At 44.1% G+C, this 22,793-nt stretch overlaps 1 protein-coding gene across 4 annotated transcripts in view; it reads right to left on the reverse strand.

Moving 5' to 3' along the window:
- The window catches only part of SRGAP2 (SLIT-ROBO Rho GTPase activating protein 2), a 532,947-nt gene that overhangs the window by 191,145 nt on the left and 319,009 nt on the right, over window positions 1-22,793 (reverse strand). For all 4 annotated transcript variants that reach the window (XM_078644579.1, XM_078644580.1, XM_078644582.1 and 1 more), the window contains one exon: window positions 19,580-19,801. In XM_078644579.1, coding sequence (XP_078500705.1) covers window positions 19,580-19,801 — 222 coding nt within the window. The remainder of the gene's footprint in view (window positions 1-19,579; window positions 19,802-22,793) is intronic.

Genomic DNA, 22,793 nt, shown 5'->3' on the forward strand with positions numbered 1-22,793 from the left:
TATGCTCTATGCTTGGTTAGGTTATGCTCTATGCTTGGTTAGGTTATGCTCTATGCTTGGTTAGGTTATGCTCTATGCTTGGTTAGGTTATGCGCTATGCTTGGTTAGGTTATGCGCTATGCTTGGTTAGGTTATGCGCTATGCTTGGTTAGTATAGGTTATGCGCTATGCTTGGTTAGGTTATGCGCTATGCTTGGTTAGGTTAGGTTAGGTTATGCGCTATGTTATGCGCTATGCGCTATGTTATGCGCTATGCGCTATGTTATGCGCTATGCTATGCGCTATGCTATGTGCTATGCTATGCGCTATGTTATGCGCTATGCGCTATGTTATGCCCTATGTTATGCGCTATGCTTTGTTATGCGCTATGTTATGCGCTATGCTTTGTTATGCGCTATGTTATGCGCTATGCTATGCGCTATGTTGTGCGCTATGCGCTATGTTGTGCGCTATGTTATGCGCTATGTTATGCGCTATGCGCTATGCTATGCGCTATGTTATGCGCTATGTTATGCGCTATGTTATGTGCTATGCGCTGCGCTATGTTATGCGCTATGTTATGTTATGCGCTATGTTATGCGATATGCGCTATGTTATGCGATATGCGCTATGTTATGTGCTATGTTATGCGCTATGTTATGCGCTATGTTATGCGCTATGCGCTATGTTATGCGCTATGCTATGCGCTATGCTATGCGCTATGTTGTGCGCTATGTTGTGCGCTATGTTATGCGCTATGTTGTGCGCTATGTTGTGCGCTATGTTATGCGCTATGTTGTGCGCTATGTTATGCGCTATGTTATGCGCTATGTTATGTGCTATGCGCTGCGCTATGTTATGCGCTATGTTATGCGCTATGCTATGCGCTATGTTATGCGCTATGTTATGCGCTATGCGCTATGTTATGCGCTATGTTATGTGCTATGCGCTATGTTATGCGCTATGCGCTATGTTATGCGCTATGTTATGCGCTTTGTTATGCGCTATGTTATGCGCTATGTTATGCGCGATGTTATGCGCGATGTTGTGCTCTATGTTGTGCTCTATGTTGTGCTCTATGTTGTGCTCTATGTTGTGCTCTATGTTGTGCTCTATGTTGTGCTCTATGTTGTGCTCTATGTTGTGCTCTATGTTGTGCGCTATGCGCTATGTTGTGCGCTATGTTATGCGCTATGTTATGCGCTATGTTATGCGCCATGCTATGCGCTATGCTATGCGCTATGTTATGCGCTATGTTATGCGCTATGTTATGCGCTATGTTATGCGCTATGTTATGCGCTATGCGCTATGTTATGCGCTATGCGCTATGTTATGCGCTATGCGCTATGTTATGCGCTATGCGCTATGTTATGCGCTATGCGTTGTTATGCGCTATTTTATGCGCTATGCGTTGTTATGCGCTATGTTATGCGCTATGTTGTGCGCTATGCTGTGCGCTATGTTGTGCGCTATGCTGTGCGCTATGCTGTGCGCTATGCTATGCGCTATGTTATGCGCTATGTTATGCGCTATGCACTATGTTATGCGCTATGCACTATGTTATGCGCTATGTCATGCGCTATGCTATGCGCTATGCTATGCGCTATGCTATGCGCTACGCTATGTTATGCGCTATGCTATGCTATGCGCTATGCTATGCGCTATGCTATGCGCTATGTTATGCGCTATGTTATGCGCTATGTTATGCGCTATGTTATGCACTATGTGCTATGTTATGCGCTATGCTATGCGCTATGTTATGCGCTATGCTATATGTTATGCGCTATGTTATGCACTATGCGCTATGTTATGCGCTATGCTATGCGCTATGCGCTATGTTATGCGCTATGCGCTATGTTATGCGCTATGCTATGCGCTATGCGCTATGTTATGCGCTATGCGCTATGTTATGCGCTATGATATGCGCTATGTTATGCGCTATGCTATGGGCTATGCTATGCGCTATGCTATGCGCTATGCTATGCGCTATGCTATGTTATGCGCTATGCTATGCGCTATGTTATGCGCTATGTTATGCACTATGCAATGCGCTATGCAATGCGCTATGCTATGCGCTATGTTATGCGCTATGTTATGCGCTATGTTATGCGCTATGCTATGCGCTATGCTATGCGCTATGCTATGCGCTATGCGCTATGCTATGCGCTATGCTATGCGCTATGCTATGCGCTATGTTCTGCGCTATGCGCTATGCGTTGCGCTATGTTATGCGCTATGCGCTATGTTATGCGCTATGCGCTATGTTATGCGCTATGTTATGCGCTATGTTATGCTGTGTTTTGCTATCCTATGCTTTGCTATCCTATGCTTTGCTGTGTTTTGCTATCCTATGCTTTGCTGTGTTTTGCTATCCTATGCTTTGCTGTGTTTTGCTATCCTATGCTTTGCTGTGTTATGCTTTGCTGTGTTTTGTTATGCTGTTTTGTTGTTTTACTATGATATGCTATGCTTTGCTATGCTATGTTTTGTTTTAAGTTATGTTATGCTATGTTTTGCTATGCTATCCTATGCTTTGTTTTGCTATGTTTTGTTATGTTCTGCTGTTTTGTTCTGCTGTTTTGTTGTGTTATGTTATGCTATGCTATGGTTTGTTTTACTATGCTATGTTTTGCTATTCTTTGTTATGTTATGCTATGGTTTGTTTTGTTATGCTATTCTATGTTATGCTATGGTTTGTTTTGTTATGCTATTCTATGTTTTGCTGTGTTATGCTATGTTTTGTTATGTTCTGCTGTTTTGTTATTCTATGTTTTGTTATGCTATGATTTGTTATGCTATGATTTGTTATGCTATGTTTTGTTCTGCTATGGTTTGTTGTGTTATGTTATGCTATGTTTTGTTGTTTTACTATGATATGCTATGTTTTGCTATGCTATGTTTTGTTTTGCTATCCTATGCTTTGCTATGTTTTGTTATGATCTGCTGTTTTGTTCTGCTATTTTGTTGTGTTATGTTATGCTATGTTTTGTTTTGTTTTACTATGCTATGTTTTGTTTTGCTATTCTTTGTTATGTTATGCTATGGTTTGTTTTGTTTTACTATGCTATGTTTTGCTATTCTTTGTTATGTTATGCTATGGTTTGTTTTGTTATGCTATTCTGTGTTTTGCTGTGTTATGCTATGTTTTGTTATGCTATGTTTTGTTATGCTATGTTTTGTTATGCTATGATTTGTTATGCTATGTTTTGTTGTGTTATGTTATGCTATGTTTTGTTGTTTTACTATGATATGCTTTATTTTGCTATGCTTTGTTTTGTTATGCTATGGTGTTTTGTTGTGTTTTGTTATGCTATGCTTTGTTGTGTTTTGCTATGCTATGTTTTGTTGTGTTTTGCTATCCTATGCTTTGTTTTGTTATGCTGTGCTTTTGCTATCCTATGCTTTTGTTTGTTATGCTATGCTATGTTTCGTTATGCTATGCTATGTTTTGTTATGCTATGCTGGTAAGGGTATGTGAGGGTGTGTGTGTGTGTGTGAGCGAGTGTGTGTGAGGGTGAGTGAGGGGGTGAGGGAGGGTGAGGGGGTGTGAGGGTGAGGGTGTGTGAGGGTGAGGGGGTGTGAGGGTGAGGGGGTGTGAGGGTGAGGGGGTGTGAGGGTGAGGGTGTGAGAGTGCGTGAGGGTGAGTGAGGGTGTGTGAGGGTGGGTGAGGGTGTGTGAGGGTATGTGAGGGGTGTGAGGGTGAGTGTGTGAGGGTGAGAGTGTGTGAGGGTGAGGGGGTGTGAGGGTGAGGGGGTGTGAGGGTGAGGGGGTGTGAGGGGTGTGAGGGGGTGTGAGGGGTGTGAGGGTGAGGCAGTGTGAGGGGGTGTGAGGGTGAGGGGGTGTGAGGGTGAGGGGTGAGTGAGGGTGAGGGGTGAGTGAGGGTGAGGGGGTGTGAAGGTGAGGGGGTGTGAAGGTGAGGGGGTGTGAGAAGGTGAGGGGGTGTGAGGGTGTGAGGGGGTGAGAGGGTGAGAGGGTGTGTGAGGGTGAGAGGGTGAGTGAGGGTGAGAGGGTGAGTGAGGGTGAGGGTGTGTGAGTGAGGTGGTGTGAGGGTGAGGAGGTGTGTGAGGGGTCAGGGGGTGTGAGGGGGTGAGGGCGAGTGAGGGGGGTGAGGGCATGAGGGTGAGTGTCTCCAATGAATGTCGCTGCTTCGCCTTCTTTGAAAATGTTCAGTGCTGCAAATAGAGCATGCCGCCCTAATTATCACAGCATGAGGCCCCAAAGTGATAATAATCACAGCATGCAGAGAGGCGCCCCACGCTGCTGGAGCACTCAACTGTGCATTAATTATAGTTGAGTGCTCCAGCAGCCTGAGGCACCTGTTGACATGCTGTGATAAGTGGGTCTCATGCTGTGATAAGTGTTGCGGTGCCTGAGGAAGTGGAGACTCCTGCTGGGATAATTGGTCTTGTGGCCTCAGGAAGTAGAGTTTCATGCTGGGATAATTGGTCTGGCAGCGCTTGCGGTGCCTGACGTCCAACAAACGTGCACAAGCTGCTCAACCTTGAAGCACGTTCACAGACCTGGGTCGGCTCGTGCCCAGGTCTGTATCGGGCTCGTTCACAGCTGTTACTCCCTTGACAGGGATGAAGGCGGCTATAAGTCTCGTTGGCGGCAGCGCTTCGCGCTGCAACGCCAGCGAGACCTAAAAATACAAAAAGGAAAATAGATTTAAAAAGTGAAAATAGACCTGCAAATTGGCATTGGCCCAATTTAGAGATCACAAAACCACGGCATTCGTTTAGTCCTGGAACTCACCTATAACAGCAAATTCAACACCATCACATTATGGGCTAAGGGAAACTATGGACACATAGAACCCAAAAAAGTGCCATGTCATGAATTTTGGATCAAAACCAACCATGACAAAGAACACCAACAAGTGTGAAGTCATGAGTCTGGGGTCCAATGGACTTCCTGTCGAATTCTCTGGCACTTACATCTCCCTGCGTGTCCCTTTATTTTTGGAGCTATTTAATAGAGGTACTGGGACATTTCTGTCCACCCTCCGCCCGAGAGGTGCGTTAGTGAACCTTCGGAAGAAAAGGTGGAGACCCTGAAGAGGTGTCGGCACACATCTTTTGATGTTCTATTTAGATGATAAAATACTGAGTACTATCCTCGCCGCCAGACTGCTGCCCCTAACACAGAAACAAATACACTGTGACCAGTGCGGATTTACTCCAGGAAGAAACACTGCCACGACCATAAGCAGAGTGATGTAATTCTCTTTCCCCCACAAGCTGCAAAATTATCGGTTGATGTTGAAAAGGCATTCAATATCCTAAAATGGAAATATCTGTATGGAGTGAGCTATGGGAATAGGGGGGGTTACAGAATGGACTGGACTGCTGTACACGAAGTCCACAGCAAGGGTTTGCACTGGTGATCTTCGAGGCAGATAAAGTGGATGGAGCAAGCAGGGATTTCCATTTTCTCCCCTTCTCTATCACAATAGAGGCGCTAGCTTCTAAGGTCACATATCTTTCCAACCTTGTGAAAACGGAAGCGGGTGCATAGAACCATACAATATCTAGGGGAGCAGGTTTACAGCACAGAGGAAGACTTACCAGATAGAAATCTCAAATATGCTCCAACAGCAATAAGGGGAGTAGTTTTGAGTGAAACTTCCCATATCAGTGGCTGTGAATTATTGCAGTTGCGAAAATGGTGGCCCTCCCTAGATTATTACACTTGTTTACTGCAGTGCCAGATATAACACTGAAAGGGTGGTTTGGAGAACGAGGCACCATCCTCACAGATTTCACACCGAATAGCCCTAATTAAGTTCCAACTACCCACACAGGAAAGGGGATTGGCAACAGTTGACAAGGAAGCCTATTATCTCTGTCAGACTACAGTAGCTGACAAGGCGGTTATCCGACAGCATACAGCAAATGCAATAGACAGAACTAATGGTGTCTCGGCTTTGCTAGAACTGCTGATGAACCTAATGGCTGCAACCCAGCCCCCACTCCAATCACAGGGAAGAAGCTGGAAGGGGCCGGGGGTTTGAGGGTTGAACATGTGGGTGACCAAGGGAACTGAAACAAGTCAGACATGTACAGAGAGGCATTGATGGAATTTAGGAACTAGTAGAATTCGCTATCCCTAGCAGAGCACTTACTACTTTGCTGAGCGGTGATTGAATCACTGAAACCAGAGAGGAGAATATGTAACTGAGAATCACTGATTAACCAGGGTCTTAAAGTAAGAGTCACCACTGTTATGCAGAATCCTAGTTAGCCCCAAGCTTCCCCCGAGGGAGAAGAGGGCAGCAGATATCCAGGAACCAATCGCAGAGGACTGGGACCAGGTACTTCAATAGGCCCCGAACGTATCTAGGAATACCCGTTTCAGACTGATTCACTTTTATCATGTCCATAGGGGGGGCATCGCTCCTGGCAGGTAAATAAATCTCACCCAGGGGCCCAAGCGAATTGCCTGAGAAGTAAGGAGGAGGGAGCAGATCTTCACATGGTATGGCAGTGTCCCAGGCTATGAATTCCACTGATGAAGCCACAGATAGGCGCATTCCGACAACACCAGAACCTGGTTTCCCTGGCTTGTACCCTAGGCCCAAATAGAAAAGTGTGATTAGCAAATTAATTACCCTAGCATTGGCTAAAAGACGGGTAGCCCCGAGATGGAAATTGTCAAAAGGGCCAAGATTTCACCTTTGGAAGCGAGATTTACATAAATGGGCCGAATTTAAGCATATGGTACTACAGAGGGACACGAAGAAAGGGACGGGGAAAAAGTATACTAAGCGGGAATGGGATCAGACAATAGCTGCACTGACCGCGATAGCAAGTGAATAACTTAAAAATCTGAAGCGGAACATCGGCCTACAAGACGAAGCTAGGTCGAGCTACACATTCCACGTGAACTGGGTATGATAAGGAAAATGCAAGGAAAACGCAAGTAATCCGGTAAAAGCCAAGAACAGGAGGGAAAGCTATGCTCGCCCGAAACTTAAACACAGGAAAACGAAAACATTGCTACCCTCTGCTCATTTTTAGATGTTATAAATTGAATTTTAAGATATAATAAGTTGAATTAACTGTTCTTTTTATTTAGCTTGCTGGTCAGATGAGCTATCGGAAGTTAAAGTGTACCAATGGGGACTAGCCAGGCAGAAGATATCCCTAAAGGGTGGCTTTACGTACTGCACTAGTCGCCTGATCAATCTTATGTTGAACTGTACAAGGCGTTGTAACATGGTAAACTTTGAAGGTGCTATATGTTGACAACCAAAATTTTCATTTTCTCAGAAATTGATAAAACAGGTTTATAAAAAGTGTTATGCCATGAATCAAGGGACGATGACAACTGTGAAGATATGGAACCCTTTAACTGTGAGGCAGTTGTGAGGACAAAGAAACCCATCAAGTGTGATCTGGTGAATTACAGGACAAAGTTATCCGTGAAGACACAGACACAATCAACTGTCATGCCATTAATAATGGGGCCGAGACAACTGTAAAGACGTGGAACCCATTAACCGTGAGGTCACAGAACATCACAGAGTGTCATTTTTACAGACTTCTGCACACTATAATGTCAACAAACCATGCCCACTTTGGCATCACAGAAGCCAACCAAGTGTGACAACCAAAGAACACTACAACAATCAACCATTTTCGGGACACTTTCAACTTGACCTTTTACATTTAACATTTGGCAGAGTATGCCAGCAAAAAGCTGCATTTATTTTAGTTTTCCATCACAGAAACCCCCCACCAGCTGCGACAATGTGTACAGTGAAGTTATAGATTCATACACATATTTAGTCGCGTACCCACAAAAAATCTCCAGCTCCACCAACAGAAAAACCTGTGATATGAATTGATTATCAGGTGATTAATGCTCTGGATTGTGGTACAAGTCCGAGCCAACACACCCCTCATTAGACCCTCCTCAGTGGCCTAACCTACTTCAATTGAACTAATGCAGGCTTCATCCGTGCAGTATTTAACCAGGATGTGTTAAGAAGCATTGGCCAGAGCAGGCCTTTCACGACCAGGCGAGCTTTCCACATGCGATTCTCATTTACTTGGAACCAATTTCGCTCTTCAGTGTGAACTGATCTTCACCACCAAGAGAGCGCGAGGGAAGTAGACTTGAATTTCCGAAACCGCAGCGATGAAAGAAGGCTGGCAGGTCATGGATTCCCCCTTTCACAACCCCTCGGAGTGCACTGCTCATTCCTCAGATGTTCCGACAAAGTCGGATACCAAAATGATGACAAAATCTCAGAAGAACATTCGGCATGCATGTCTGTGCCCGCGCAGGATGCACTCCTGGGGGTTGTGGTTGATGCAAAGAGCAATACTGGTGAGTGGCTTAGCATTATGATATAGGGTTACCAGATGGCCCCATGGGATCCGAGATGCAATTTTCCATACTTGAGCTCTCCTTTAACAATCTACTGTATTGCATTCTGGGAGTTGTAATCCTGGTTCATGTCAACAATAATTGGAGTAACACCTCTAAATAAAGTTTAGAAGGGAATTCAAGGGCTAAAGCACGGAGTTTCTTATGACATGGATTAATCAGGTAAAGTTTCTTTGAAAATGCACCAACAAAGATGAATGCGCCTTTTAATAGAAAGGGGACATCAAATCCCCAAAACAGGGTATCGAAGTAGTAACCATCCACTGGTCTCCACAACACACCAAAACACATAACAGCGCATACAATTAGCACAGATTAAAGGAGCAAAACCTCATCAGTATTAAGCCAAAAAGAATAATCATCACACGGAGTCTGTCTACAGGGAAAAGAACACGTACGCAGAACATTTCACGTACAGAGTTTATTAAAGCTCCCTTCTGTAATCGAATGAGTCAGGGGGCGATTCCGTTGTTTAAACTATAATGGTCATCAAACACCATTTTATTCAGACACATTTAAAGACAATAGCACCTAACAATGCAAATTACTCACCGACAACGGAGTTTGATAAACACTGAATGCACAACCAGAGCTCTAATGCCCATGGTACTGAGATAGTGAATTTACTCATATGTGCCTTAACACACATAGGTTTACTAAGAAACACTAATGCTCATGTGTGCCTTAATGTGTTGAGTTGTATTTTATTAATTTAATACAGTAATTTTATATCAGTTTGAAAACTACTAAAACCTCAATACTGTAGCACATTTGCACACATATTGGTTGTGTAATTCCATGTTGTACAATGCACACTTTATTGAGCTGTGCTAGTGAAGCATAGCCGCCTTGTGATATTGACTCAACGAAGCGAGGCCTTTTGCTAGTAGTAGAGCCAGCTCCTGTTAGTGTTACCTGTATCTCTCGCTCAAGGACTTCACATCCCTTCGCACAATAGGTTACTGGCACCTGCCCAATAGCAAGTATCCACAACTTTCTATTTGTCACATGTTCCGCACCTATTCGCTTGCATTAAGAAAAAATGTACAACAATGACAGAAAATTGTATGGATTTTAGCATTACAAGTTCCAACTGATCAGGGACAAAGCTCTAACTCGTTGAAATGGCAATCACATTGCATTATGTTTGATTGCTCGTTGGCTATTTTACATTAAGAACGTTCGACGTTGTTGGCTGTCCTGAGTGTCTTGTGGATGTTACTGTAAAAGAAAACACAACAGAGTCTTTCACCAGGGACTCCCTTTAAAGAGTGGCATTCATAGGACAAAACGATTCCACGGAAAGCGACAGTGTAATGCACGCAGTACACATTTTGACTTCTCTCAATGCAATTGGAGCATCCAGGCACCAGAGTATTGCAGCGCAAAACCACATACCATACCCTAGTGGTTTAAGCCAAGGGTAGAGATGGCGGGTACTGTCTTAGAGTAGCGTAAGAAAACAAAGCCCCTGTCATTCCTGGCCCAAAGACTCCATGCTAATGTTTTAACAAATTACCAATGGCTTACAAGCAGGTCACAATTAAAACTAAGTAAAAACCACTTTAAAAACTGGGCATTTTTAAATCTTCATATGCAGCCTAATTAGTTGAGCTGAGAAGACATTCTCCCCCGAGAGCCTTCAGGTTCTGTAAGCTATCTGTGACCATAGATTCCTCAGCCTCTTCTCACGATCACCCCATCCCTCCCTTCATAAATGCACTCAGTTCTCGACAAAGCTCTCCAAAGTGGCTCAAAGGTGTGCTGCCTTCCTGGTAAATTATGTAAAGGAGTTCCAATTAATTTCATTGTAAGTACATTTACCCTATGTGGTGGTCCTGAAAATTTAGCATGGCTTTGGCACTCTGATCTATATTGGCCTAATTTATTTTCCATAGGATTAAGCCAATTGGTCTTGTGCAGTAATGTAGGGAACAGGTTTATGGGCCTCCAGGTTAAGTGTAATGCTAGGTACACCTTCTGACTTAGATGCCACTAAGTGATTGCAGCAGATTGCCCTTACCACAACTCCATAAAAGCATTCATGCAATATGTGGAATGTAGGAGATAAAACCAAAAACACTTCTCTTCAGTCATACTCCATAAAACACATCACTGTTGGTGTGCTTTTACAGACAAGCTGGGAGAAAGTGGGGTGCAACACAGCTCGTAGAGGGGAGAAGTTTGCTTGAGAGGGTGAAGAAGCACACAAGGGAGAGAGCTAGAAAGCACATGCACTCACAAACAGTTTTGAATGAAAATTAAAAGAGAAGCTCCCTTAATGTGAACAGTCTTAGCATACAAGTTAGCCAATCAAAAGGGTCACAAAAAGGCTATGCTCCAAGGGAGAGATAAACACAAGAAGGGGTAGTCAAGCAGTCAAATAAGAGGCAAGCAAATACAAGTGGCAATAAAGTCAACCAATCGTAAGCAACAGGCAGGGTGTAAATCCACCCTAAGCTGACAATACATATTTTAATGTTCGGTAGGTGAGATCTAAAAAAGCTGCATGAGGGGACAGGAAATATCAACACATGGTAGACAAAGTTTTTTTGATTGCAGGCCAAAAGTGGATAATCTACCACTGAACTCATTTATGCAGGGATGCACCTTTCAGGTCTCACAAAAGCCATTTCACTCGAGAGTGCACTCCCTGCAGCAAGAAGTGCCGCAGGGCTCCTCACTGAGCCCAATCCTTTTCAATGTCTACATCGGCCCTCTGGCGGAGGTCACTGAGCGATATGGTTTCACCATTATATCATACGCTGATGACACACACTTATCACCTCAACGGGAAGCCAACACACCCTCAGCCAGTACTCAAACGGTGTGGAACAGCACAGACTCATGATGAGAATCAAATGGCTGTAGACCACCATTAACAAATTCAACTCATCGAAAACCACATGGACTGGCTGGACAACGAGGACCACTGCGCCGGACATCATAGGGAAATGGGAATATCTCCACCAGAATTGGCCACGCTGCTTCGTGGAAGCTTCCCTCACACCAAAACAAATACAGGAACTCATATTCCAGGTTTAGCTCCGCATATCAACCAAAGTGTGCAGCAATTAAAAACAAAACAAAGGGCAGATAAAAAAATAGAAACTGAAGCCTCTAAGAACCAGCTGAATTAGCAAAAAAGGCGCACATATCTGGGTAGTACACGTGAAGTCAGTATACATTAGCGATCAGAAACTTACATATGCAAAGGGTCAACACCTGCAGAGCAAACTAGGAAATGTCAGAACTGACTGCGGCAGGCCCTCTGTGGAATTCACAGCTTTAAGTGTGGCCGCTATCCGCACTGTTCTAAAAGGGATCCGGAAAAATGGAGCACCAGGCCCTAATGGCTTGTCCCTCCCTATTCAGGGAGGATACCAACTTCTGGTCTACAAATCTTGCAATGCTGTATGCAGAATGTAGGCTTTCAGAGGATGTGACAGACTCTTGGATGGGTTCACTGATGCAACCGATTTTTTAAAAAGGTGCAACCACTGACCCCAGGAACTAACGGATGATCGCTCTGCTGGACATAGAGGGAAAGGCATACGCAAGCACCCTTTTGCAGGAACTAGAAAACTGGGTACACTCCAAAGGCCACCTGCCATTTTATCAGACCGGGTTAAGACAAGGTGGCTCTAGACAACATCACAGTCCAGTCATATCTAGCCCAACAAGCTGTTGTTCACCCCTCCCTTCAATCTTCGCATGCTTCATTGAGTATTCAGCAGCCTTTGATGGGGATGACCGAAACATCCTATGGCGGAAACTGGTGAGGTGCAACATCTGCCAGAGCCTACTGCAAGCCATTACATCATTGTACACAGGAACTTGGGTAAGGATAAAACTTTCCAGGGAGTCTGCTACAAAACAATTGCCACCGATCGGGGGATAAAGCAGGACTGTGTTTTAGCACCACTACTATCCAAACTATACACCGCCGATCTGGGCCCGGCACTGCAAGGGAACTCCCGCGCCACCCCAAAAATTGATGACAAAAAAATCCATCTAATGCAGTATGACGACTATCTAGTTATTTTGGACCATACACGAACAGGCCTCCAAAAAGCTCTCAATGTCCTAGCTGAATTAAACACCAAAAACGAGCTGCCAGCTAATGCGAGCAAATGTAAAACTGTGATCTTTGGAAGCTGCCCAAAGAAAAAGCTCATTAAGTGCGTTTGGGTACTGAGCCTGGATTGTGTGCAAAGTTACAACTACCTAGGTGAATGGCTAAGCAAGAGTGGCCGCCCCTCGCTACAAAAACTGTGGCTGTAAGGAAAGATGTCACACACTCCCTTTGCAAGCTGCATGCCACTCTAGATTGCCCAACAACTATGGCTAGCTGAAGGGTATTGCGGGCTAAACTGCTACCGACACATAATTACGAGCAACAGGCTTTCCCAGGAATGCTTGCGGCAAACCTGGAGAAAATATAATGCGCTGCGTATAAAAAAATATATTGTTTTCCAGCATCCACAAGAAACACCTTGATCCGCCTTGAGTTCGACCTCATCCAACAAAAATTAGAAGAGCTGACCACCTTAGCAAAACACTACCACCTGGCAACTATGGCCCCAGCTAACTCCATGAACGCAGTCATAAAAACCATTTTCACAAAACCAAACAATTCCTGGTCTACTAAACTTTCAGCAGCAAATGAGCTATTGCAGCTAGCCACTGAGAATCGGGACCCAAGAATAACAGACTATGCCACCATCAAATCTATACTAATATAATAAAGAGAGAGCCCAAACCTTTGAGGCGGGTAATCTCAGGAACCACAGCACCAATCACAACACCCAATACAGCATTGGAAATGACAGTTGCAGCAGATGGACATAGGCTATACAGCTGGCCACCATATACATTCAAAGGGTAAAAGAACCTTAGGGGCAAAGTAGTCCCTTGTGGGCGTGGGCATTCTGCTCGGGGCGTTGTGCTGGGGGCGTGTGCGTTGTGGTGGGGGCGTAGCCATACAGCAATGGGCGCAGCATTCGCTACGTGTTAGTACTTCCTTGTGGCCGTGTGCGTTGTGCTGGGGGCGGAAATCAGGTAAGACAAGCGTTTGCAGGGATCCCATGTGTGGGCGTGGCTAACGCTACGTGTTAGTACTTCCTTGTGGCTGTTTGCATTGTGCTGGGGGTGGAAATCTGGGGGCGGAACTTAGGCAAAACAAGCGTCTGCATTGTGCTGGGGGCGGAAATCAGGTAAAACAAGCATTTACAGGGGGTCGGTTGTGGGCATGTGGGGGGTGAAAATCCTGCAAAACAAGTGTTCACAGGACTCCGTTGTGGGCGTGTGCATACCAGGACAACGTCGGGACGGGCTGCTAGTTAACTATAAAAAAGCAACTGCGTTTTTGCTCCCGCAAACTGGACATGGAATCCCTTGCTGTCAGGGACTTCCACAAAACTCTGTGCCTTCCACAAGTCCTACAAACGACCAGGCGCCACCTCACGCATGCCATAGGGAGTCAAGAATTATATCAGATTTTAGCCACGAGACTACATCCGCTTCCCATAAAAGAATTCTATCCAACTTGGAAAACGCTTACAGATAACAGAGTGTCGTCTAAGTGACTATAAAAGGGAGTCCCTGGCACATATACTCCTATGCTGCCAGGCTCTGCGGCAAGCCCGCCGATTCTACCTCAGACCCACACTCCTCTAATTGGGCACTCGCACAGGATGTGATCTGCCAGCTCTACACCTTGGACACAGTGAAGGATATGGCCAATTTTTACGAATTCATTCACCAAACACGTTCACTCTTGAAAGGAAAAATGGCACACGGAGAGAGTGACTAACAGTCTGACGTGCTCAACTACATCAGAACCCCACCCGCAAGGACCACTTTTCCTTAGGGACTCAATAAAAGAACTATATTGACTTCTTAACCCTACTTGCCAACTACACAGTCCGCATCGGCTGTGTACATACCCTTTCGCTGGTACGATTTTAAAGCTTCATTCCATTTTTAATTCATGCTATATGCTTTTAACATCATATTGTAACGCATTTAAGTATTCACACAATAAATGTATTCATTCACATCTTATCACCATCTCTCAGAAGAGCAAGCTCATGGGCTCTTCCCTCTGCTCTTGCCCGTCAGAGGTCGCTGCCAGGATGGACCTACACTGCTTGAAGCTGAATGCTGGGATGATGAAGGTATTGGTCCTAGGCAGGCACTTCAATATCTGGCCAAATGCATGGTGCCCCAATAGCTCGGTACTTTACTACCTCCCAAGCCAAAAACATTTTGGCATCTGGTTTGATGAAAAACCCCTTTGATGCCCAGATTAATGCCCTCTCAGGAAAATGTTTCGGGATATTGAGATCCGTGAAGCAAATTCTTCATCTCTTACCTGAATCCGCCCAGTAATCTGTAGTCCAGGCACTAGTCATATCCAGGCAGGACTACTGTCCTCTACTTGGGCGTATCTCAGTCCCATTTGAACAAGCATCAACTGGTCCAGAACGCTTCAGCTAGGGCCCTGATCAGACTCCCCAAGCGGGCCTCCATTAGCACCGCTCTGAGAAATCTGCACTGGCTGCGAGTGAAGCAAAGAGTTAGGTTCAAGGTTCTATGCTACTGGTACAAGGCTCTGGCCTCTAAAGGCCACACGTATGATTACTCCTTATTTTCTGACTAGGTAACTAAGATCGGCAGACACAAATCAGGCCATCATCCCCAAATTCAAAAGAGCCAGAACTGGAGGCAGTGCCTTCAGTCATCTTTGCACCAAAGATCTGGTACTCTCTCGTGGCTGCAATCTGGCCATCTTCTTCCGAAACTCTTTTCAGGAAGAAAATTAAGACCTGGTTCTTCATAGCGGGTTAACACCTCTCCAGCGGTAAGGGCAACTCGTTTCTCTGAAATCTGTATCCCAGCGCTTGGACTCATTGCAAGAAGCAGCCATACCCTTTACAAGTCACACTACTGTTACTGAATTGTTTAGTAAAAAGTTGTAAGTATTGCATAAAAAACATGCACTAGGCCCTAAATCTGTTACTCTGTATGATATAACATTGGCTATGAAGCTTGGTATCACCCAAACCTCAAACACCCCACGGCATTTGGAGGAAGTGGTTTAAAGAGGGTTAGTTCTGGTTTATAACCACGAGATGTCACACAGGTTGACGCAATAGTTACAGTCCCTGTACCAGTGAAGCTTAATGATTCATTATGAACCTCGATGGGGTTCGAAAAAAATGTATAAAGAGCAACTGAAAGTTGCGCCATTTCATATTTTTCAACCCGAATTTCCCTTTAAAAGCTCAGATTGAAAGAAGACAACTATTTGCAAGACAGTCATCAAGTATTTAAAGACATGCCTTTACAGATTACCACATTTTACTCAACAGGGAAGATATATGTGGTCCTGTCCGGGGGCCTGGTTTAACACTACTCCCTCTGGACCAGCGTTTGTCCGCATGCAGATATAACAGTCTGGGCCTGGGATCACTTGTACAGTTATAAAAATGTATATTTGCAAAAACCTTGCAAATCTTTCCCCCGGAGCATCTTTTAGAAACTATTTTCAAACCAGCGTTGTTTACAAGCAAGAAAGACTGATGAATGTAAAGTTCACATCCAAGAAGCAACTCTTCCTACTCCAGAAAAAACAAAAGATCCCCTACTACTCCAACCCCCTCCCCCCTCGTGACCGAAGGGGGAATAAGAAAACATCAAATTTCCGGGCAAACACAGCCACGCAGTAGAACACGCTCACCGAGCTGGGGAAGCTCGGCTTTAAGGTCTTTTTTTCAGGTTTTTTTTCTTTTGTTAATAAAGAGTCTTCGCATTTTTTTCTTATCAGATGCACTCGAAATCTGCTGCTTTGTTTCACTGTGTACCACAAAAGGTTTTTCCATTAGATTTTGATTATTGAATAGCTTCTCTTGTAACTAGACAATTTGTGCGTTATCAAAACACTAAATACATTTTTCAAGTCAATTTGATTATCACGAAAAAAATCAATTAATGACAAAACAAATTCGTTTTGTTCGGAATCAATTGCTTTTAGTGAATCGATTTGTTTTGCGCTTCTTCAAACTGAATGTATAATTTAGGTGAAATGTAGTGCGTCATTCGCAGCAAAACAAATTTGTGACCAAACCCGACTAACCAGCTTCTTAATTAATCAAATTAATCCAACCCTATCCTTTCAAATTCATGTGCATTTACCAACACAGACAGCCTAACCCAAAGGACATCATATAAGGAAATAAACTTTTCAAAAAAATGTTTTTTTGGGGGTACTTTGTTTTGATAGTATAGTGTTTTCTTCGAAGTCCTTGCTCTCGCATTCAGATCTTCTGGAGAGTCAGACAGACTGGCAAGAGTAGCGGGTATTCTATGCCAAAATCCTTTGAGATCCCAGGGCAACACGTGCAATGACGAGAGCGCAGATTACCAAGTGGTCTTTCCCCCATCATGGACGATCATAGCTAAGTGGTCATTAGAGCATGGTAATGATGCATATACCTGGAAGCACTGAGCCTCCACCCATCTCCCAAAGGAAGCTATACGACAACTGCCCCATAAGGCAAAGTGTCTAACTATTACTTGTTGGACAATCGAAAGCATATCAGTTAAACTAACCAATCAACCATATAGTATCCATATGGTGTTTTATGGTTTTCGAATCTTTAACCAAAAGAAGGATTTTCCGCTCCGCCCATTTCACTGTCAGAGCCCTTTCTCCAGTGCAACTCACCAGGGTCTCTAGATATACCTGCTTTATCCCTAGTATTTTCTGTAGTTTATGGCCAGGCTTAGTTTTCTTTTGTATGCAATTGTTACAATAACTTCAAGTGGTTCATGCATAGATATACTGACTATTACCAAAGATGGTAATGGTATATCATCACAATGGGTACTTTCGGTTTCTGAACGGGTGTAGTGATTACGCGTAAGAGTCTTACTTAAAAGTTTTTTCATTTGAGCAAAAACCTCCCGTCGTAAAGAGTATTAAAAAAAAAACCAGCATGCAGTCAAATGATTGACCATATAAAAGCCAAATCATAAGACAACATCATACATCAGCCCCCACACAGAGAAATACATTTTTCAAGAGAACCAAAACATGGACTGAAACACACAAGGGCCGGAGTAAGAGTTCCGATTCTCAAAAACCGCTTGAGTAAGCCTGCCAGCCTAGATATGAGGAGACGTAACTCTTATGGGAATGAAAGGGTAAAGGATCCCAGGGCTTGCCACCAGTCCCAATCGCGAGGGGGCTGAAGTCCAGAGGTCCTTCTGCCCACCTTGAAGTGAATGTGGCGATCACGCATATGATAACAGATCACGAGCAATGGGGGCTTGTATTCTGAGCTTCGAAAGGAGGAAAAGGAGCTTTCCTTACAGAGCACTCCTGTCATGAAGCCATGTCAACTCAACCTGGCTTAGCTGCTGGCCCGAGTAGATGGTGAAGGTCCAGTCCTTCTGCATTACAGAGGGGCATGCATATCCAGACATGCCAAGGGCGCATACATGAGCTATTGAGAAAAGACACATGCCATGACTGGGGATACCTTACACCGAGCGCGCAGGACAGGGATTGTGAATAAGGTACTTGTAATACTTCTCTGAAGCTCACTGCATGATAACCCCTTTCTAAGCGCGATGCACTGGAATTTAACTGGTCATCAAATATACACTCCATGTTTACAGGTCAAGGGGTAAAAGACAACACCAGGGTGCATCTCTAACTCGCATGGTCAGGCTGAGCTCTCACTGAACCTAGCAGACAGGCCCACTGTGGAGAAGGCTGAAGCAAAGGCCAATGTACGTCCATTGCCGCCTCAGACTATAGCGGGGTAGACCACAGAACGTTGGAGGAAGGACGATATGGTCTTCAATGTATAGGTCGCTTAAGGAAACAGTCACCAGGCAGAATATTAAATACTGTCCTGCATTCAGAGTCCATCCGAAGATGGAAACAGGAAAGCTTTGCCGCTCTGTCTATTTAGAAAAAGTGTAGTCCTGCAGCATCAATAATGTCAGTGCGGGGGATTAACAACAGTGGGTTGACTTGCAATTTGAAAACAGAGAAAATCAGATTATTAAAAAAACGACAACAAAAATCAAGTAATACGCAAACAAGCATTGGCAAAGCAAATAGGTCTCGCTTATAAAAAAGACCTAATGGCTTTGCCAATGTTTTTTTAGCCATGCTGTAAAAGATGTGATGTGGCCACCGGGTTATGTTGGCGGCGCACGCACTAGTTCACCATGAATGCACAGTTTACAAATGGATATATATATCTATCTGTTTTTATCTACCAATCTGAGATGGACAGGTAAACAAAAAACAAAAAGTAGTACAAAAGCACGCTTTTAAAGCTTAGTGTGAAACTGCTTTAAAAAAGTACGTTTTAACAAAAGACGGAGTGGGTTGGCGAGGGGATGGGGACGAATCAACATGTCAGCCATCCTTTACAAAGCAAGCAAATAAGAGTGACAGTAAACCAACCAAAGGTTGCAAACCTCTGTACGTCCTTGGTAAGCCTGCAAGCTTGCGCTGTCTGGTAGGCTCAACGAAAAAGATTAGAAACAAGTCCATTTTGTCACTGTATTGATTTTTGAGCATTTACACTGGATGAACAAATATGGCCACAAATTGTAACTCTCCCACAGATCTTTGTTTATGGCGGTGTGAGCACAACTCTTTCCTGCTATCCTTCGTAATGCACCCAATGATAAGCTGGAAGCTTTGCTTTCAGATTACAGCAGCTGAACATTTATCTGGTATATGTATGTCCATACGCTCAATATCGACTTTCCTTTTCCTCCAATAGTAGAGATGCTTTCCCCATTGTCTCATCACTTAACCATGGGATAGGCCGGCGAAAATATTAAAAGTAACTTAGAAAAGGCGCTGACAAGTCTCTGCCACAAGTGTGCTCACGCTGGGTCCAGTACAACAGACCCATGGCAGACTAAGGATAACCACAGACTATTTCAATGGTTTCCATTTAATTTCACTGTATGAAAATATATTTAAGTGGCTATCATGAAAATCTGATATGGATCCGGCCCTCTAGTGTAGATATTGGATCCCTGAATTCCACCCCAATCATAGCAGTTTGTAGCCTGCACCCACATATTTTTTGTGCGAGGATGTGAGTGACAAGTAGACATGGTTTTCCGCCAATCACAAGCTTGGAAAGATGAAGAGAACAGAACTGACCTCGTCCCCCATGTGGGGCTGGAATTCGAACTTCATGGGCGGGCAGAAGACATTGTTGCTCATCTCCATCAGGCGCTGCTTGTCGCTGTTGGCATCCAGGTTGTCCACAGCGTGCTCCAGGGTCTCAAGCCCCTCATGCTTTGACTGCTGGCAACTGGACTCGGAGGAGAGGTAGGTGCGCAGCGCCCGGTTCAGGCTGGCGTGGTAGCCCAGGTCACAGCACTGCAGGAATGAGAGAAGGGAAAAAGGTATGACATGCTACTGACTCTGGGAACCTTTTTCTAATGAAGGAAGTAGCTTCCTTTGACTCCTCCCAATTCTGCTTGGAACTCTTCTCTTATTTAGACATCCTTCACTTTACACAGAAGCTGGATGGGTATGAGGAATGGAGGGAGGGTGGAGGGGGGATTCTTAACTAGATAATACCTACAGAAGAGGCTGAAGGGTGGTGGTAGAGCCAGGCACATGACAAGCCCCTCCCCCGACCTGTGACAGACTCACCCACCCCCGCCCTTTCAGCAACCAAGAAGAATTCACCATATCTTGACAACTCAAGACTTCTTCTACCCCAGCAGGTCTCTCTTCCATGAGGCATGGACACGCTCCTCCTCCAAGACTCTTCCTTTGACTCCATAGATTCCAAAATTTTTCTCTTCGCAGCCTCCCCTTTATTTCATTTTCTCTGCTCTAGTTCTACTCTAATCCAAATTAGATATGTAACCTCCCACATTTCTGTTTTTGCAACCTCACTCGCTGAAACATTCCTTCTTTCCTTTGATTCTCTCATGCTTTCTGCTCAGCTCTACCCACCTAAAAGGTCTTTGGCCACCAGCATATAATCAGCTACCCTCGTGTGATGTCCTGTTTCTTAGCGTTCATTTATGGCGTCATTGTTCTAATTTCTGTAAACCAGAGCTTTGCTTTCCTGCACAATGACAAGAGGTTGGACTTATCTTAGAAGAAGGGTGAGGACAAAAATGGAGAGCCCCATAGGGACCCATCTCAGCATCTGCTTTTAAGTACTGCCGGTGCTGAGCACCGGCAGTACCCGGCCCGCTTAAAGCCCTGCCTTCAACCTTCTACTGCCCAGTGCACACTGTGTAGCCTTGTGGCTTTTTATGTACTTGGACTTTAATTTCTGGCAAGCCACAATCGAGATGCACCAACAGTGCAGAATGTTATTGATTTACAATGGGGCCAGCACATCAAACCAGCCCCTGGGCAAGATTTGGTGGTGGTAATGTCCTTGCTGGGTGTGGTTCTGTGGTGCTGGCATAGTATAATTTCAGTTCCTGTACTGATGTCCCATTTTAGGTCTGCCTTTGGTACGGGGACTGGTTCCTTGGAGTGTGTCAGTTTCACATCAAACACCTTTAATAAAGCCACTGACTGGAGTTTAGGTTTCTGAGGAGATTCCACAGTCGATGTCAGGTTTTTGTGGAGAGAGGTCTCAGAAGCCGGGACACTATGGAGTGGTGTGGCTCACTGGTTAGAGGCGGCAGACCCAGAAGCAGAGAACGGCACGGGACCAGGGTTCAATTCCCGACGCGGCAGGGTCGAGGACCAGGGTCAGCGGACCCGACAATTCTCGCCTCGGTGCCTACTTTAACCAGGGATTACACTCGGCAACTCTGGGGATTAAGCTTGCCTCATCTCTACAACGGCCCCCCACAGACGCCGGGGATGCCTGGTTTCACCTTGGAGATACCCAGAAGGGACCATCTCATAGGGAAAGCCAGGACGGGTTCCCCAGCGGTCTCCAGCGCCGGGACGCTTACGGGCAGCCGTGCGCTTTACAAGTCCAACACATTTACATTTACATTTACTATGGGTACAGAGCGCCAGCAGTCTGTGGCTTGGATCCAGAAATACGTAAAAAAGTTTGGAGGTACCCCTGCTTTTGTACAGGGTGGGGGGTTCAAACAGTAGAAATATCAAACATACCCTGTCTTTAAAAAAAGGCCAATGGCTGGTGTAAGTACTACTGGAAGTGGTCTGGGTAAGGGAGTCTACTATTCACCAATCACTATATGGTCAAGATACACCTACTAAATCACACAATTTTACACCATTTAGATGAACTTGTAAACACACTCAAATATATCACGCAGAAGAGTTTTGTGTCTTGTTAAAAGATTACTCATCAATGATTTATTTACCTCCCACTGGGGTTACAATCTAACATGTTATCACTAAATTAAAAAGAATTTAAAAAAAAACTCATACATGATTATACATTCATAAAATAAGTCAAAATTTAATCAAAAAAACAGTCGACGCAGCGTTTCGGTGCTTTTTCTCTTTTACACCTTCTTCAGGACTTTACAACATTTTGACTCCATTGTTTCTGTGTTTTATTAAAAAATGAAACATTTTGAATCTGCAGGCTGCTCAGGTTTTTCAGTTTCCTTGAGCTGAACTACTCTGTATCTGACAATAAGGTGGTGTATGAAAAACCAGTAGAAGTTTTATTTTGATTGATGGTGGCTCCTCCGTACAGATAGAACACAGAGATACTCAGATACAGAGTAGTTCAGCTCAAGGAAACTGAAAAACCTGAGCAGCCTGCAGATTCAAAATGTTTCATTTTTTAATAAAACACAGAAACAATGGAGTCAAAATGTTGTAAAGTCCTGAAGAAGGTGTAAAAGAGAAAAAGCACCGAAACGCTGCGTCGACTGTTTTTTTGATTACATTTTGACTTATTTTATGAATGTATAATCATGTATGAGTTTTTTTTTAAATTCTTTTTAATTTAGTGATAACATGTTAGATTGTAACCCCAGTGGGAGGTAAATAAATCATTGATGAGTAATCTTTTAACAAGACACAAAACTCTTCTGCGTGATATATTTGAGTGTGTTTACAAGTTCATCTAAATGGTGTAAAATTGTGTGATTTAGTAGGTGTATCTTGACCATATAGTGATTGGTGAATAGTAGACTCCCTTACCCAGACCACTTCCAGTAGTACTTACACCAGCCATTGGCCTTTTTTTAAAGACAGGGTATGTTTGATATTTCTACTGTTGGATCCAGAAATGACACATCCACACCCCACATGAAGACAGAATTTTGCATAGATATGATTTTTTGAAAGACTATTAAAACGTAGATTAAATTGACCCTAATTGTGCATTTCAATTCAAAGCTAAACTCTTATTTTTCAATTTATTATTTCAATAGAAAAAACACAGTACTGGAAACGATTATAC

The sequence above is a fragment of the Lissotriton helveticus genome, chromosome 5_1, assembly GCF_964261635.1.
Source record: "Lissotriton helveticus chromosome 5_1, aLisHel1.1, whole genome shotgun sequence".
NCBI classification, from domain to species: Eukaryota; Metazoa; Chordata; class Amphibia; order Caudata; family Salamandridae; genus Lissotriton; species Lissotriton helveticus.